This window comes from Lontra canadensis, unplaced genomic scaffold (genome assembly GCF_010015895.1).
Source record: "Lontra canadensis isolate GAN:19392208 unplaced genomic scaffold, GSC_riverotter_1.0 scaffold262, whole genome shotgun sequence".
NCBI lineage: Eukaryota > Metazoa > Chordata > Mammalia > Carnivora > Mustelidae > Lontra > Lontra canadensis.
Window position 1 is genome coordinate 34,356 of NW_022631256.1, and position 19,543 is coordinate 53,898.

General features: G+C 40.6%; 1 protein-coding gene across 1 annotated transcript in view; it reads left to right on the forward strand.

The window, feature by feature from the left end:
- Window positions 1-216: 216 nt before the first annotated feature.
- Window positions 217-19,543, forward strand: part of LOC116862572 (neuronal PAS domain-containing protein 3-like) — a 241,677-nt gene continuing 222,350 nt past the window's right edge. Inside the window, exons 1-3 of the mRNA XM_032849932.1 lie at window positions 217-258; window positions 815-1,057; window positions 7,352-7,441. Coding sequence (XP_032705823.1) covers window positions 217-258; window positions 815-1,057; window positions 7,352-7,441 — 375 coding nt within the window. The remainder of the gene's footprint in view (window positions 259-814; window positions 1,058-7,351; window positions 7,442-19,543) is intronic.

The following is a 19,543-nucleotide window of genomic DNA, read 5'->3' on the forward strand; positions in this document are numbered from 1 at the left end:
GAGCACTCAACAGTTGTTTTCTGAATGCATCATACTTAAATATAGGAATATGAGAATTGCTTATTGGAAAGAAATGCTGGAGGAAGCACAGATTTTGAGCACCTTCGACGGCAGGCGAAACAACTGAAGTACCCAGCAGGTAGTCTGAGCATCAGGAGGAAAAAGAGGGATCCTTCTTTCTTAGCTCTACCACATACTGATGAGTGGCAGTGAGCCATGTCCTTAATGGCTCTGGGCTTCAGCTTCCTTATCCGTAAGGTAGGATTAAATAATACCCATCTAGGGGCACCGGGTGGCATGATCAGTTAAGCACCTGACTCTTGGTTGTGGCTCACGTCATGATGTCAGGGTCATAAGACTGATCCCTGCGCTGGGTGCCACGCTCAGAGGGAAGTCTGCTTGAGGATCCTCTCTCTCCCTCTGCCCCCTCTCAAATAAATACATTAATTAAAAAAAACAATTATGGTCTAATCTCTATACTGTTTTGTATAATGTAGACAACTGGAATTACACTGGAACTTTGTGTGAGACCAAGCTCCATGAGTACCCAAAGTAAAGAAGAGATGTTTTTTGGCTTCTCAGGACTAGTACAATGTCCTATTTATAGTACTGCCGCTGGCAGGGAAATTCTTCCTTTAACCTGAGAGAGAACTCTAAATTAAAAGGGAAAGATGTGCAATAAGGAATGAGCTCCCGGATTCTGAAGAGCCTACATTTTGGTAAATTTGTATACCCCATGCACAAAAAGGAGACGTTCTGGTGTGCCAGTGATTATCTGTGCCTTAGCGTAACTACCGGGACTCCTCTCCCTCAGGCGACAGGAGCTCGGGAGCAGCACATGGGCTGCTCACACCAACGCCCCGTGGAGTGCCAGTCTCCCAGGACGGGCCACAGACCACGTGGGGTCAGCTTGTGCACCCTCCTGCCCCGGACCCGGGACTCAGAGACACAGACACGTGCGACTCCACGCAATGCCGCACCCTGTCTTTATACCCGAGCCTGTTGTCCATTTGGCTGGATGTTCACATCAAGAAATCTACATGCCTCAAGGCTGGATGTAAGGCTTGAACTAGCATCCCAGAGAAAAAAGGTCAGCACTTTGATACACAGCTTCCACAAAATGGAATTTTAATGAGCAGAAGCAAAACCTGATCTCCTTGCTCAGAAAGCAGATGTCTTTGTTCTTTTCATGTTTTAACATTTCACTAGCTCAACATCTCTCCTTTTATTCTGGTAACTCTCCACTAAGGACTAAGAGAGGCCGTCTGTGCCTCTCTGCCTTGTTTTCTCACCTAAGATGTTTAGATTTATGTGTTTTAGGAAACTCTTAGGAGAGGTGTTGTGAGGCACCAAGGTCTGTTGTTCCGGAATCCTTTTTTAGTGGGAAAACACTCAGATGCGACTGAATGACTCTAATTTGGTTGTGATGGGGGAACATGTGGCTTTGGGTACATGATAATGACATGAACCCGTGCGAGCCCTTGTGTTATTGACTCGTGGTGATGAGGAGGGGGAAAAGGAAGAGACATGGGAGCCAGAAAGCTCTGGAAGATTCCTCGGAGTTAAAGCCCAAACCTTTGATGTTTGCTTTCATCCTCTTTAAGAAAATATACTTGCCTTAGATTCCTACCTCTAAAAATAAAGCTTTTGTTTCTGCACAGGGCTTGATTGTTAAAACTCAGATTGCAAAGACAAAATTCGGGAAACTTTTTCTTCCCCATAAACAGATACATGTGGGCACTTCTGGGCCTCGTCCCAGGCTCCTTGAATTTGCTGGGAGTCCACATGTGTGCGTGAGCAGTCCAGCATCACCTCCTGAGTGCAATCAGAGGGCAATATGGCATTTTAATGAGCTCTGTCAAAGTGTTATTGTATCCAAAGGCCAGAAAAAATTTAAGAAACATTTTTGTCTTTCTAACTCTTTTATCTGCTGCCAAAAGAGAGTGGAAAGATAGGTATTGAAGCCCTGTCCTCACTCTTCAGGCCAGGCTTCTTCTGTGCTTGGCTGATTCACTCAACTTGTTTCATGATGATGGAGGCCTGGTTCCAAGAGCAGACTCCCCCATTTCCAGTGCTAACCCATTGCTCAGAAAGCAGAAGAAATGTTCTCATGCAGCCTCTCCTTATGAACAGCAAAGATGTCTCCACAGTTACAAAATACTCTTATCTAATGGCTTGCAAGCCTTGTGCTGACATCCATGTTCTATTCCTGCTCTAACAGGATTTTGTCATAACAATGAAAAACGCTGGGTCTGGGGAGAAAGTTGAGTGTGCCAGAGACTGTCCTCTCTCAGGGTTGGGTATTTTCTGCACAGTCTAAGCCTGAATCAGAAGAACATCACAGATGCACGGTGCATTGGACACGGAGCACATGCATGCATTTAAATCACGTGTATCTTACTTCTTTACTGATGTAATTGTGAAATATGTTCCTTTTGCATTCATAATTAGGGGGTGGAACAGATGGTGAAGGCTTAGTTTAAAATAATCTGTCATTAAAATAACCTAGCCTACTGGTAATTCTTCACTCTAACTGGAGTGAGGTCATAGGAAAAGAGTTTGGGGTGATTTTTTTTTTCTCTCTTCTGCATTGGAATGTGGAAGAAAGAACCACTAATCTCAGAGTGGTTATATACGTGAGAATTACCCCCTCGAAGGGCACCATAGTAGGATTTCGCTCTGTGAAATCTGGCTGCAGTGGAATATGCAGGAAAAAGAAAAAAAAAAGCAGAGACAAAACTACTTTGACAAATATAAATCCATTTAGTACAATGCATTAAACATTAGTGTACCTTCGATCATGAAGCTATAGTTAGTTTCATACCCTGCAAGGAAATAACCTCATCATTTGACAAATACTGTTAGAGGCCCTCAGCTTTTGGGGTTAAGAAACTGTGCCTTATACTTTATATGTTACACTGATGTCAGGGGATATAAATTATAATTACAGGCATTACTATTCAGATATGCTGTAGCTCCTGACTTCTGCATCCAAGCCTCCCTCCTGTATGTGTGTACCTCATAGACTTACCAGGATGTGACAAAGGAAATCTCCTATCAGCCCTGTCAGGATGGCTAAGAACTGGTTTTAGTAATAAGAAAACTGTCCTGATAAATCAGATACTAGCATGCCTTTAAAATGTCTATTTTACTGTTTCTTCTAAGATTTTGTTCTCCATCTGCTTTGAGGAAAGCAGATAGATTTCAGCATGGCTTTATAATAAATCTTCTCAAGGAGGGACTAGCATTAACATTTGTGTAGATTCTTTTTCATCTTAATCCAACCTTAGTTAATAATCAGAAAATTCTACATAGTGAGTAAGGAGATGTAATTAACCCTTTGACCCCAGAATCTTAATTGGCGCCTGTTGAAAACAGTGGGCAGTTAAAAAAAAAAAAAAAATTAAAAAGTAGCCTGCAGTGATTCAAAGAGCTTGGAATGTATGTAGTAGCTATCTTGAATCTAATTTTTAAAAATTCCACAGAACTTTCAGATTGATCACTTTTGGTTCCCAAGACTAGCGGATCGGATGTTTCCCTCCTCCTGCCACCTTTTAAGATGGAGACACACACATGAAACCACTATCAATGCTACTCTTAAGACTTCCCTAAGCAGAACAGAACAGAACTAACTATGGATGGGGATGACCCTCAGTCAGAAGGTGATGGCAGTGGCAAAGGCTGAAGGGCAGCCTCGCCAGTCTACTGCTGACCCAAGTTCATATTCCATTTCCGTAGTTGAAACATAATCAGATCTGAGTTTTGGACATTCATCTCACACTGTAGATACAATTGACATGATAAATATAAAGGTAAAAAATAAGTCTAAGGTCACCTGGGTGGCTCAGTGGGTTAAAGCCTCTGCCTTCGGCTCAGGTCATGATCTCAGGGTCTTAGGATCGAGCCCCACACCAGGCTCTCTGCTCAGCGGGGAGCCTGCTTCCTCCTCTCTCTCTGCCTGCCTCTCTGCCTACTTGTGATCTCTGTCTGTCAAATAAATAAATAAAATCTTTAAAAAAAAGTAAGTCTAACCAGGGTTTTTTGGTTTAGTTTAGTTTTGTCTTTTGGTTTTTTTGGGGTATTTTGGTTTTGGGGGATTTGGGTTTTTTGTTTTTTTTTTTTTACATCTGTGATGACAAACAACTAATCTGACGAGTTGTGTTCTTCCCACACCAAATTGGCTGTTATTTTTAATTGAATTGACTGGACGCTTTGTGTCATGTAGACATAGACTCATTTTAATCTCACCAGGAAATTGGAACATGTGTTGGAGCCTCTGCTTTGCCAAACAAAACTGGCCAGTTCTTAGATCGCTGCTGCTTAATAGCATCAGATGTTTAGCCTCCAGAAATTTTTTTTTTTCCTTGCTATCATGCCCAAACATCCTCTACTGTTTTAGTAAATACATGAGATATGAACCTAATGTTACAAAATCACGATTGCTTTCAGTGAGAACGTAAAGGATGTATGTGGCTGGCAAATGGCCCGCACTTAGTATTTTGGAGAACTACAAAAGAATCTAGTCTGACTCTGGTCTTGCAAATGTTAAGAGATATCCCAGGCTGTGTTAGATATCTGTGATGTCAGCATCTGCAAATACTCTAATAGCTTCATGACCAGGACTCTTGGGGAAGATAATTTCCACCCCTCTTAGTCATTCTAGCATTTGTGATCTAAGGGAAGGAGCTTTGGGCTTAGAGGTAGAACTGGACTTACTAAGTCTGGTCTGAGCAATTGTTAGGTGTTGGCCAGATGAAGATGACTAAGACATTGCCCACTGTTGAGAAATTCAGTCTCCTTGGGAGTTGAATAAGCCAGTCAGGACCATCCAGTGTCATAAATGCTTGAACAGAATCATCAGGGTGTAGCAGATTTAATCCTAGCTTTGCCACCCGCTGACTGTATGATCGGGTCCAAGCACTAAACCTCTCTGTGCCTCAGTTTCCTCACCTGTAAAATGAGTGTTTAGAGGACAGGGGGTTATCTCTCTGCCAGGTCCATCAGTCCTTTCTTCTCTCAGTTAGCCTTTTGGTTGTCCTGTGTTCCCATAAAAGGTTCTCCTGTCTTCTGTCTCTCTCTGTCTCTCTAATCTGACAACAGCACTCTAAGGTGTGAGAAGATGGCTTGCAAAGCTCTCTTTCTGTGTATGCCAGGGCATGGCCATTGGGTTGAGTGGAAAACCTGTCCATGGGGAAGGCTTAAAGGAGTGGGAGGGAGGGTCTTAATCTTCGTGAGTCAGCCTCAGGAGATCTCTTAGGTGAGGTAAAGACAAGTGGAAACAGATCCTTCCCAAACTTCCACAAAAGAAACATCTGTCCCTTTGCACTTTTTCAAAGCAAGAGTCCACTCTTCCACACTCCACGCTTGAAAGGTTGGCTCTCACCAGGCTCCAGAGTGGGTGGCAGTGTGGTCAAAGGGAAGGAGCCCACTAAGCAGTGTTTTGTTCCTTGTCCCATAGCTGATTCTAGGAGAGAGATTACGTGGCAAGGTGACAAGTTAACCTCTTGTGGGAGTGACCTGTGAACTCTCTTGTCATCCCACTTCCTGTCTGTCTCCTGATAGTGGGATTCTGTCATCTGAACAATCATTCAAAATCAAGTGACGATTTTTAAGTCATAGGCTGCCTCTTAGCAAAGTTTCACTTCAGAAATGTTATGGCCATTTCTTTCCATTAAGTTACACAATCAGAGAACCTTTGTTTTAGTGGAGGCAGTCTTGTCATTAATTCCGACGACCACAGTTCGAATCCTGACTCCATCACTAGCTAGAGAGGGGCACGTTGCCTGCCTTCACTAAGCCTCAGTTTCCTTGTCTATAAAATGTAGATCATAATATAATTACCTCAAATGATACTTGTGAAAATTAAAAGAGATAACACATGCAAACTGCATAGCGTGTATTGCTTAATAAATGGACGATATCCTGACCAAAAGCTTGTCTATCATGAAATGTGTAATGTAATCATGTAATGTGTCTTTGGAAATGTTTTCAGAACCTACCTAATCAGAGAAGGAGATTGGGGGCTACCCACAGTCTCTGACCAGTGGGGCTCTAAAAATGGGTCAGGAAGTACGGAAGCCAAATGTCATATCTGTGTGTGTGTGTGTGTTTGTGTGTGTAATGGAATCCAAATGTATATATTCCCATGTACATACATAAATATAATACATAAATATATATATATATATTTCATATGTATGTTTAGAGCTCCAAAAAATATTCAGTATTTTAAACAACTGAAATTATTGCTGGGATTTGAGATGGTCCATGTTTCTACCTGAATGTCACATGCTACTTCCACCTTTCCATATTTAAGAATTAGGTCATTGAGTGTTGCCACATGCTCTGTTCCCAATGTGGGTTTCTTATTTTTCCAAAACTCACAGCCTTTGGAAAAAACACTACTCTTGGAAACTTTTTGTTTTAAGCAGTACTTGGGCCATTTACCTGGTTCAAGATAAATTACACAAAGCGAAACAAAAGACATAAAGAGGCTGGAGGGTAGAAAATGCACTTGGATTGCAAGAATTTGAAACAAATGTTCTCTCCATTTAGGTGGTACATTGCAGTTGGGAGTCCTTGATGATTGACACCACTCGTCAAACTGACAATGCAACCCCCCATTTAGAAACTGGACAAAGGTTTCGGGAGTTAGAGATGATGCATAGCTTCCTGCTCTGCCCACCCCCTTTCTTTTGTTTCCATTTCAGAAGCTGTAATAGAATCTAGATCTATCACAATAAAACTTAAGCATAGAGTTTTGCAAAAAAGGATTACAGTTTGTAAGATTTCAGCCTATAATCATTCACCCATAATGTATTGACTTTTCCTATTTGTTCTACCACAATAGGCCCTGGGGGTGAGAAGGGTATAATCCTTTATTAATTAGCAAATTATTGATGTCCACAGTAGCTCAAGTGGTGATTTTACTTGCTCTTCATAGAGGGACCCGTTTTTTTCCTTCTCGTTTTGTTACAGTTTCCATTCCTGTTCAGCTATTTAATGAAGAATCTGGCGGATTTAATCTTTTAAACTACTGAATCCAAAAAAACAATAAAGGCAACAGCTCATAAAATCATCCTTACCTGATTTTGTACATGAATATAATGTATCTTGATCAGAATGACAGAGACACAGGCAGATCCTGAATTAAAGGAAAGCTCGTAGTCTTCGTTCAGACCTTTTGTTTGTTCATTTACAGGGCAATGGTAGAGTATTTTCGGACTTTTGTTAACCATGAAGAAAAACAGGGTCTTAAATTCAGTATGTGTTGCTTTGTGTCACATGCCTTATTAATTAAATCTCCATCATATGTTTATTAACTTAATTATATATTTATTTTTTTCCACAGTCCCTGGATGGCTTTGTATTTGCACTAAATCAAGAAGGAAAATTTTTGTACATTTCCGAAACCGTCTCCATCTACCTAGGCCTCTCACAAGTAAGTAAAATGACAATTTAGATTCTTGACGGAGATTGTGAAGGCTCCTTCCGCCTTGTGCTTTTCCCTCTCCAATAGATATTCTGTTTAGCATGAATTATCAAATTTATTCTTTAATGCCTCTACTTGTCTCTTCTCACAAAGTCAGTGGGAAAATTCTGTCCGTTCGGAACGCTTGGAACAAACTTGTGCTCCAAAACTTTAGTTCCCCCTCCCCCCAAGGATCATTATTAATTTATTGAGAACAAATGAAGTTTCTTCCTCCGTTGTTTTGAACTTTGAAACCTCTGTGCCCGGTAGAAGAGGGACACACTAATGGTGCTTCCCTTGTGTCCTATTACTGGATGTTTATGGAGTACCCTGCATTATCCTGGGAGCTGACACAATGACAGGGAGTCATTTGGAGTCAAGAAATGCTGAAAGAGACCATTAAAATGTGTTGCAGGGAAGGTTCCAGCAAGGATATATTTTGCTGCCTTTGCAAATGCTTCTTAATGCTGAAAGACAATTTCATAAAATAAGATAGCCTTTCATGATGTGCAGTTTAATTACTCGCACGTGTCCGTCAGAGGTTGAAAGAAAAGAAGATGGAGGCAGCTGGGGCAAGGGACAAGTTCCTAGATGTTATTTCCTGATATTCCCCCCGGAACACACAAATTTTACTTCTGTCGGATTCAGGGACACGGGCTACATCTACAGAATGTCAAAATCCCCTGAAGAAAAGTTTTCAATTCCACTAATTATCCAGATGTGGTGTTTCTCCCCCCCCCCCCCCGTAAAAATGCTGAACATCTGGATATCTGCCCCCACACAGGTGATTGACGGAGTTTGACCCTTTTCATCTGGTGGTTTGGCATGAGGAGAACACAGCCTTGGTGGGAGGGATTTTGTATGTATGTGATGATCTGCCAAGTTGGATAATCTACTTCTCATTCAGTTGTCCCTTGGAGCTAAAGATGGAGATAAGATTTGTCTCTCTCCTCTTAAGCAAGACCCACCCCAGACTCACTGCTTCCGAAAGTTGGCACCCCTCTAAGGAGGCATCCAGCATGGCTGGAACATTTTGGCTGTTAGTGAGCTTGCTGGGTAAGAGCTAAATCAAGAAGGACATTGGGAAATAAGAAAGATATTTGGCATTTGAGGAGGGTTGGAGAAGGAGGGGAAATGCTGCCAAATTTGATTATTTACTATTGAGAATCCAAGCAAGGGTCCATTAACTCTTCCTTGAAGAACACGCAAGCTATTGGCTATAGTTTATAGAGAAATTCTATTGCATGTGGGTTTTAACAAACCAAATGATGGAAACAGGGCTATGGTTAACTCATTGTCAGTATTCTTTCATCTTGTTGAAATCTCTGGTTTTGTCGCAGCCTTTCAGAGATTTTAATCCTTGTCTTAATCTGTTTGGGATGGAGTTTTTGAGAATCTCCAGTTTGGAAATGGGCACACCGCCATGTTCGTTCACACTGCTCAGAACTGGAAACACCACTGTTTGTTGTTCTGCAATGCCCATATTCATCTGTTTTACGCAGAATATCCAACAAAGTTTAATAAGCCGGTGAAGAAGAAGGATGAATAATTAGTTTAAGCAGGTAAATGCTAATTAGGGAACTCCTGAAAAGCATCCATTATATACTAGCTCAAAACACATTTTACAGCCCTGGTTAGTGGTGTAATCCAAATTCTGTCAAGGCAACTGCATTTTCTGTAATTGAGATGTGTATGTTTGCTTTGCATAACAGATGGCTCTGTATGCTTAGACTGATAGCTAGGAAAATAATAATTGCATTATTCTGGCCAAAAGAATATTAGCTCTTGGGTTTTGGCCATTTCAGTCAGTCCTCCTGCCAGCACAGCATATGCACATATATGGATTGGATTTTCAAGGAAATTGATGCATCTGGAATAGTGTGGCCATCTGAAATATCATCTGTTCAAGAAAAATTTGGCTTTAACCCTGTGCTGGTTTCTCCTTAAAAGCAGTATATTTCACTGCTTTTCTACTGTAACATTAAGTCAATCTTTTCTTAAAATCTGAGACAAATAATTGAGGTTTCTGCAGAATAAAGCAGCTGTGTAGACATGGAACAGTAGCTGGCACCTTCTGGGCAGTCATTCCCTGCTATTTTATGTGATGGGTTTTAAAGTGTGTATCAATAGTCAGCATCTTGCCTTGCCCGGGAGCAAACGCTGGCCCCGGTGTCTCTCACCCTCCATGGTACATGTGTTCAGTGTCCCCAGCAAGGGTGGGACATGCAGGTGAAATCTATGAGGTACAGAGGGCTTCATTTGGAAGTGATGAAGGCTAAGTCACTAGGAAGTGATTTGCATATGCCGATGTAGGTGTTCAGCGTTCGAAACCAAAGTTTATGAGTACTTCCAGGTTAACGCGAAAATAATCCAATTAAGGGCACGGGATGTTTTTAAATGCCTAAAGAATGAGAAGGGAAAAAAAATCTATGCCAATACTCTGGGAAAGGATTTCCAACCCAGTAAATGTTATGTTCTAAGTCCTAATAGGATCCTTGACACTCAACCCTTTTCAAGTTTCTTCAGTGACCTCTGGCACTTGTGCGGGTACAGGGTCCTCATGGGGGATGTGCTATGTAAAATGTGCTCAAAGTTATTCAATTAAGTATATACTTAATTTTTTACACACACACCCTTAATTGAATGCAAACCAAACACTCTGTTTGTGTCCCACAACTTTGGCTCAGAAGTTATTCCATCAAATTCTAGACAGAGATAAGGAGTCTATGAAATTATGGTCCCTCAGTTCCTTCTTAAATAGTTTTGTTAAATAAAGACAAAGCATAACTCATATCATCAAAGACTTACCCAGCAAAACTGTTGAGGAATATTGTGAGCACGTCAGCTTGTTAGAGCGTAGTTATATCTGCCTTTGTAACTCTCAAAATATTCCTTCCTCAGTTTTATTTTCCTTCAACATGTAAATAAATATGGTGGCTTTAAAGTGGCTTATGTTCAGGAAAGAATTAGGATGATATTTTGACTTGTGAGAAAACTAAGTAGAGAAACTTCTACTGAGCTCTGTTGGCATGGTGTGAATATGGAGACAGAGCAGATTTCTTCTCTACCCTCTGTTGAGTGTAACAGCTCCTGGTGTCCAGTGCATGCATGTGGCGGTTATTCTCTCTGAAGTATTTTCATATTGTCATGATGATGGGAGGGAAGGGATCTGTAATGAGGTTCAAACCTCCTTGGGCAGCCCTTTTGACTTTGCCAGAGATATATATTTCATTCAACATCCAAGATGGGGTTTCAGGTTATAGAAATATGCACTGTTGGCTTGCTTCCCTAAGTAAAGATGATTCCCAACTACTCACTGTGAAGACATCTTAAAGAAAGAGCCCCAGATAGCGATACTGAGTTTGATTTTGTGGGGATTAAATGCCTTCTTATACGTGGTGATAACATTCAGAGCTGTTAAAAACTAACTCTACTTTGTAGCTATCATGGAATAAGCATAAGTGGAAATGAAGAAAGAAAACAGTGTATTACCTAGCACTGAAAATGTAGTAATGATACATAGTAGGATTTTAAGAAATCTCTTCCAGGGTGTAAGGGACGTAATCACCAAAGGATCCAAAGGAGACTTTTTATGATAAATAAAAAAAATTTCTAGTTGATATAGGACTTAGAGAAATATTCATTCATTGGCTTATACCCTCCTGTTTCCACAAATGCATAGAATAATGCATAAATAAAAAATAATAGCACAAAAAAAATTTAAAAAGATAATTGCACAATATAGCCACAGTATAAGGAAAGAAAAGGTAAAATTAAGTCATTTTTTTACCCCATAGTAGGCAAACACAATAGAGGCTCTAAAAAAAGGATATAAGTAGTCTGATAAAGCCTCATATTTAGCAGTGAGCTCCCTGGTAACCAAAGCAAAAAGGGAAATACAGCCATTCTTCAAAAAATAAGGAAGCATTGCTTCTTAAGGAAAGCAAAGTTTTTCTGGGGCTGCAGTATAAAAATATATCTCAAATATAATCTCTGTAGAGGTCAATATATGGATTATGACATACTGATTTGCTTCTGTTGGAGTTCATATTCAGAGCAAAGCTGTATTGACCATGTAACCAATATGAATGAACATATTGCAAATCTCATAAGCAGACAGGAGACTCTTCCCCCTCCCCAGACGTTGGTGTGCTGAAGATCATTCTGCGAGTCATTTTCTGACATCCAGGCCTCATAATAGCTTTGACTAGTTTGATGGTTTATGTGCTTGTATAAATCAGCTTTCCCTCATCCATACATACACAAACCCTGCATTTTCTCTTAACTACTGATGAGAAGTTTAACAGTACAGTTGCTGGAGGCAGAGGACATGGGTCTCAGTTAAACAGAGGATAAAAAAGGACTTGTAGTTTTTGAAAACATTTTTCTTTGAAAGTGGGGTGAGAAATGATGATTCTTGATGCACACCTGTGCCAGCAAAATGTTTTCAATTTAACATAGAGTCTTATTTAAAATAAAATAGGATCTAGAGCAAACTGGGAAATTAACAGATTTTTACACTGTGATATCATTAGAAAATACCCTGCAGCCAGCTAACCACTCTCTTGAGATGCTTCCTAATCTCGCCCCAACTGCCTCCAGTGTCAGCTTGCCCAACACTTCTCACCCAGTCCCCGTCCTGGTGGAAGATACATCCTTGTTGTCGTAAGCCCTCCGGAAAGTAGCCGCAGACAAGCTTACAAATTGGCTTGTTTTAAGGCAGCTTGCTGAAAGGGGCAGGGTGGTCGCAGACAGAAGGGCTAATAAGAGGTGAAAGTGAAAAGGGGTAAATGATTGTTTTGAATTTAGTCTTTTTTTTTTTTTTAGCCCTGCAGATACATTTACCACCAACTCCTTTCCCCATCCTATTGTTGTTCATCCCCATACTCTAGATTTCTCTGCATTTGTTATATAGAATGGCAAATAAAATTACAGCTACAGCACACAAGTACAAGGTCAAATAAATGACAGAGCTCAGTCTATTTGTGAAGCTATTCTGAAAGGGAACCATGGTGCCAAATGTGGTTTATTTGAATAATAAAGAAGAATTAGATTCCCCTGATAACTTGGCCGAGGGCCAATAAATCACTGGAGGTTAAAGATGCTTTGCAACTGCCATGTCTTTCTTTTGCTTTTCCAAAGTGCACCCTCAACTCTTCCGTTCTCCCTTTTTCAATGCAAATCAAGTTGAGGTTAGTATGTGGTTAATATTCTCACTTCCATGTTTGTAAAAGACATATATATATATATATATATCTGTATATATTGCTTTAGTAGGATGAAAAAAGGAAGACACTAGCTTTCCTTACAAGTTTTTACTCTTGTTTGCATCATCACTTCCTAGATAGCTGGAATATAAAGACAAAAAAGGTATTATTTCAACACGGCACGGGGCCTAATGGGGCCACGTGTTAGTGTTTTTGGGGTTGGTGTTCTAATTTTAGGCAATACTGAGATAACTGGGGTTCCTTGAATAAGGGAATATGTGTAGCCCTCCGAATATTGCTTTGTGACCCCCCTTTAAAGGCTTTCAAGTGGGTATACCTCAACTTAAAAAAAAAAAAAGAGAGAGAAAGAAAAATGTGTAATTTTCCTCAGCTTCTGTGTGTGTGTGTGTGTGTGTGTGTGTGTGTTTCCCCCGGCAAGTCTGCATTTTTCTCCTGTACTAATCATAAAAAGTTCATCACTTCTTGGTGTAACAAAGAAAAATGCCCTTTTGAATGTGGAAGCTCTGAGGGTTTAGAGACTATTGAGAAAATATAAGTATCAAAATAATTCAGAAACAGTACAAGGCCCAGTGGCACATTATCAATTTACAACATTTAAATTGATAAATGCTTGGTGGTGAAGGCCTACAAGGGCACTTTGAAAAGCAAATAGCGACCTGGTGAAGAAATTGATTTTTCCCCCCCGAAAATGACTGCATGATGCATCATTTGACTGCATGCTGTCCGAGTGCTTGACAGAGATAATCTCAGCAATCCCACGGGTGACCTTATCGTTCTCACCAGGGCAACTGTGTCTACGTTCTGACTTTGTGCATGTCAAGGTTCCTCCCAGCAGGATCCTTGGGGGAAAAAGTTCCTCTGTTCGATCCAGATATTGAACTGCTCCTTATTCCCCCTTTTCCTTCCACCCCACCCTCCCGAATAGGCAAACACGCCTCTTTATTTCATCCATAATTATGAATGAGCCAGGCAGAGCACAGCAGCTCTGCACTCCGTGTCTTCGTGGAAGCCATCTTCCTACCTTTTAGGTCAAAGAGTACCCGGTGAGAACTTGCATTAGCGGGGATCCTTTTATCAAAAAGAGGAGGAAAATTCCCTCATGTTCCTCTCTGGGGCTTTCTCCATCTTTAGCAAAAATGGAAAAAGTCAGGCGGTTCCTTTTTCCTTGTGCTTGCAAGGTTTTGGTTTTTTGTTTTCTGGGGGGCTTTTTTGGGTTTTGCGGTTTGTTGTTGTTGTTGTTGTTTTTATTCCCTCCCCCGCCTCCCCCTCACCCCTCTGCCCAGTCTTGACACAGAAAGCTTCAGAAACTGTTTTAATCTACACCTTTTAGTTTTTCCTAATGTTGTTTCCTCCCTTCAGGAACTCGAGGTGTTTCTCTGGTTACTTTAAAATTATGTAATCCTGATATAAGGCCCAGATGAGGCGTCCCCCTGTACTATGGGGCTTTGCCTCCCAGTGGCAGCCTCTGATGTGCTGATTCGATGTAATCCATGAGGCTTCCTCAGGACGGACCACTGGTGTTTACAAAATATTTTTTTTTCTGCCAAATAGGAATAATTGACCATTTTTTATGCCTCAAATTTCTCTGTTGTTATATACAGCTGTGTGTGTGTGTGTGTGTGTGTGTGTGCGCGCGCGCCCACGCCTGTCTATGTATCAGTAATCTTCCCGCTACTCGGCTTGTCGCTGGTAATTACAATTCTTGATTAGCCACTTCTTGAAAGCAGCAAATACCCTGCCTGGCTTGGCACCCTCCAGCTATGGTCCCCACTGGCTTTGACACCCTCCGTTCACCACATTCGACCCCTTTTACCTCCTTCTTTCATCCACAACATTAATTCTGAGTGAACAAGACGTGCTTCCTTGCTTTTGACAAGATTTGCTGCAGTCTCATGCGACAAAAACCCAACACTCATTCCAGATTCAGAAAGTAGGATTTATAACAGCATTTTAATTTAATGTTGGATGTCGAACATATAAAGAGATCACAGTAGTACTAGAGCTGAAAATTGATGCCTTTTTTATTAGTGTCCTCTCAGAAGTGGGTGAGACGCTGCTTGTGCAGTGGAGCACAGATCAGCAGTCAGATGAATGAGGATATGCTATCTGCAAGGAATCATATTTCAAGCCACTGTCGGCCTCTATTGATGTGCTCAGAGTTGAAAGGTTATGCTAGTAAATGCCATCCGAATTTCCAGCATTAGAAATCGGTAGAATCATCTGCTGGCTGTCACTTTATGCTCCGCCGAAATGCGCTGCATGGGGATGTTTTACTTATTTTAACTCGAAATTAATTTGTTATTACTGGAGCATTTCTTTCTTGCTCTGTGGCGTGCATTCATCAGTCCCCAAAGGGGACCGATTTTTACCAGGCCTTCCAAGTAAACCCAGATCTCTGAAGGAAAATGAAGGAAAGCTGGAAAACATACATGAGAATTACACTCCTCTTGTTTATTCCTTTGAACATATTTTACCAGGCCCTGAGACTAAAACACAGAAAGTCTTGTCTGCAAAAGGGAAGGCTTGTCTAGTTAGACTGTATCTCAGCACCGTGAGACAATAAGACATAGGCTCACCATCTTCAGATGTATGATTTGAAGACCTTTTCCATGGCTCCTTAATTTCTGGAGGTGGTGTGATCAAGAGAAAAAAAAAAAGAAAAGAAAATGAAGCGTCTTCATTTCGTGGGCTTGGGAAACGTAAAAGCAGAAAACAATACTTTTTGAGGAGCTAGCTTGTTTTATTTGCATGGATAAAATGGTGTTTTCACTCTTGCTTTGAAAGTAGAGCGCTGAGCAAAAGTGAGATGGAGAAGAAAATTTAGTCATCATTCTAAGTCTGTAATTTATTCATTTTTAAATAATGAAATGGTGTTTTTCTGAATTAACCCATGTATTATTCATGCAGGCGTTGGCAATGTAATATCCCCGGTTTTCTGGAAAGCAATGTACATTTCTTTGCCTGACAAGCAGTATTTTCTATATGGTATTAATTTAATGGCTTATTTTATTATGCAAAGTTGGAAAGTAAAGATAATTTCTGTCTATAATGTGGTGCTTACACAGGCAATATATGCAAAATAATACCTCCACACCCAAACCAGCTCTCCTTCCTCACTTAGCCTGGACCCTGTGAGACTGATGAGTGAAGGCACACTGCTCATATGAAGAATAAGAAATAACTTGACCTCTTGGGAAGGAGGTCATGGAATCGTTAAATTCATGTGAAATCCAAATTTCATTTCTACACACACACATTCAAGCTATATTGGGTTTTAGCTCTTACATAAGAAGACATGGTTTTCATGACAGGAGTAACATGGCAACAATTTCAGTGATAATTTCAGTTGGAATATAATAAGGAAATTGACTTTAGGTTTTTGCATAAGTTCTAGAACTAGGCTGATAACTTGAAAATCGATGCCAGTTTCAGACAACAAATGCCCTATGGCTTTTATCCTTCTTCTTCCCTTAGTCCCCCTTGGATGACTGTCCAAAGAGGCAATCGCTTTCTCCTAAGTAGTCATTTTTAAAGAGACTGAGAGCAATAGTTTGGATGATTTAGAGCATCTTTTTGATGTCCATGCCTGTGTACATATAGGAATGTATCAATTGCTTTCTTTCTGATATGACTTTTTATGCCTACTGCATTTTTGTCTACTGATAGAAATAATTTCCTAAGTGATTCACTAAAACAACAAACCAGGTTTCCCTTTGGGTGTCTCCTCCCCTTTCAGCCTCCTACAACTGCAAAGTTACCACCTTCGGTAATGAACAAACCTTCCTCTGATGTTGTTCATTTGTACTAGGCTGGCAGATGAAATCTGTTACTTTCAGTAACTGTGCAAACTTTTTGAGAGCAGGAGGAACTTTTCCCTGGGAAGGAAAAAAGCAGTTTGGGATTGGAATTTTTTTAGGGCAAGTTCAGGCCCTTAGCAGAGGGGACAAAAAATACCTGGGCACCAGGTGTGGCATTTCATAGATCTTAGAAGTCTGTCGGTAATTCAGCATTTGAATTCAGGGAAAGAACCAGACATTCCATTTAGTTTTTCTTTTACATTTTGGAGAAGCAAGCTGTGTATCAAGAAGCCTCCTCCCTTTTGGCCTTTCTGCCCAATAGGAGCCTTGCTTTAGAACCACAGGCAGTCCCTTTTAGTAATGCTTTGCCAAGGAAACAATAGAAGATTGTCTCTTGATTAGGAAAGAGCCAAGGCTTTAAGGAGTGTAAACACATACATGAAACTCTGAGCTTTATTATTGCTCTGTAGTCTGGCTGGACTTTCGGGTGTTTGTTCTTATTATATTTTTATTAGATGCTTAGATCTGGTTCGTCAAAGTCCTTAATTGTTAAACTTGATACTTTGGGGAGCTTAAAAAACATTTGCACTGAATGTGCTTGTCTGTATATAGGAGAAACGCTGAGAAATTCCAGAGAACAGGAATGGTAGCACTAGCTAGTTCTGGTCCTTTCCCATGAACTATACAGACTTGCTTTCTTTTAAGAAATGTTGAGGCTAGCAAAACTGCTAAGTGACAAAATAAAAATTGTTTTGCAAGGTGCTCCTGTAAGTGATGAGTTTCTTTCTTGCTTTTAAGGGTCTCTGCAAAGAATCATTATCTCCTTGGCAGAATCTAAATGGGGACGGGGTGGAGGGGAGAAGTAAAGGAAAGAGAGAGGTCCAAAAATCAAAGTGTTCAGAGGCATTCCACTTTCAGATCCTCAAAAATGACTATGTAGAAAATGAGATTCTGTTGGCAGACCACTTGTTAAGAACAAGAAGGGCTCACCATTCCTAGCAAGAATGGGGATAAAACTCAGTCGCCCAGTGTGATAGGAGGGTTGTTTGCAACCCCCCATCCAGATGAGGGGAACAGGATCAGACCATGCACTCTAGCTGGCCAGGATCACTTTGAGCCGCTGTTCACCAGAAGCTCAGCTTGCTTGTGATGTCCTGTCTGTCTATCTGTGGGAATGACAAAAGTCTGCACATCCCTCAGGACAGAAGATATAAATTAGAGGAAAATAAGAGGTGAGACTAGGAACCAATTCTCTGAACTTAAAAAAAAAAAAAAAGAAAGAAAGAAAGAAAAGAAAAGAGAGAAAAGAAAAAAGAAAAAAACATAATTTTTCCAGTTCATTAATTAAAATTGACATTGCAGGGTTTGCAAAGACCAGGAGACGACTGTGCCATTTCACTACATTTCAAAACCTTTTCACTTGAGCAGACAAGTAAATCATGCAATTATGGGGACTCATTCAGCTCTTTAGTAAAAACACAGGCCTGCAACCTTGGGTGTAACATACATTGAAATTAGAAGAGTTGAACTGAAGATATTTCTAAAATGTCACAACTGCTCCATGACACTGGATGATATGTTTATCCATTCATTATCACCGAGAACACCTGGGGCGGTGCTCAGGAAATCAGATAGTGCCTTTTAAAATAATTATAAAAGAAGCCTAGATTAGCAAACTGAGGGGAAAATAGACAATCCTGAATCACGATGTTACTAATTCTAATCTGTTTGGGGGCATCAGCTTCCAAGTCACAACAGTGTAATAACTGAGTGCAACTGTCAGCAGCACTGAGGAGAGAGAGTGCCAAGTACGACTCTTTCTAAAAAGCAAATGTTTTCCTGGAGATGAAATCCCAAGCATTCATTTTCTGTTTACAGAATGAAACACCACGTCGATCGAGGGTGATTCTATTGTCAGTTTCTGGCTTGATCTTTTTTGTCTAATGGGCCATTCGGTCTTTGGAGAGACCAGAGAAGGCATTCTGGACTGCGATCCCAGACACCTGGTTCTGGGCTTGCCTCTGCTGCTCATCAGGGCGGTGACCTTCCAGAAGGCCTGGATCTTCATTCTTCTTAAGTGTGAAATGAAGGGGCGATTTCTCAGGCTTCTTCTTCTTTAAAACCTGTTCTCTCTGAAATTCATTCAACACTGGACATTTTCTCCTAAGCACTAGAGTAGGGGCGGAGGAGGGGAGGCTGGGAGAAGTAGGCTATTTTATTTTTAACCTTCAAAGGAATTTAGTTGAGCAGATGCTACCCTGAACTAGTCAGAGTAGGAAAGAAATAATATGGCTTTTAAAGGGCACATCTAGCATATCTACTGGGGTAAAATAATTCTGGCAATGCTTCAAAGGATATAACTTTTGATGGTAAAGTAGGTAGGCTATGGAATGAAATCACATATGGCAGGCTGTCAAAGTCTCCTACACTTTCAGTACATTTATATAAGTGCAAATGGAGGCTGTGTAGATGGAGCAATTTCCTGCTAAGACTGCTCGCAGATTATCTGATATTATTTGACTAAATTATCTCTGTAGAAGCCGAGGACAACTTTTATGATCAAATATTTTGAAATTAGTTTTCCTCGTTGGCAGATTATCTGAAATATGAATTGCTCTCGTTCGAGCACTTGAAATTGAAAGGCTTTGGTAATAGCAATTATAGAAAAACAAGGGTACTGAAGTGCTGTATATCCTGCTGAAGGGATTATGTTTATAGGTCAGTGATGTCAATAACGGTAGTTCTCCTGGATACCTCACCGCGACCCTTTTATTCTGGGCCAGTTCTAAGGACAGACTGACTTTCTCTTTAACCAGGTATTTCGTTTTTGAGGATGAATAGTGATTTTATTGACTCTGGACATTTAAACATAATCAATTCATATTTGTTACATTTCCCAAACCTTTCCAAGGGCGTCTGAGGATCTAAAGAGTGCGAACACACTGAAAATGTATAGAAGTCTAAATAATTCTGAGCTATTGTTATCTGTATGATTGACGTGTGTGCTTCTGGTGTCTTCTCTGTGAAGCTTTTTTTATCACTCTGTG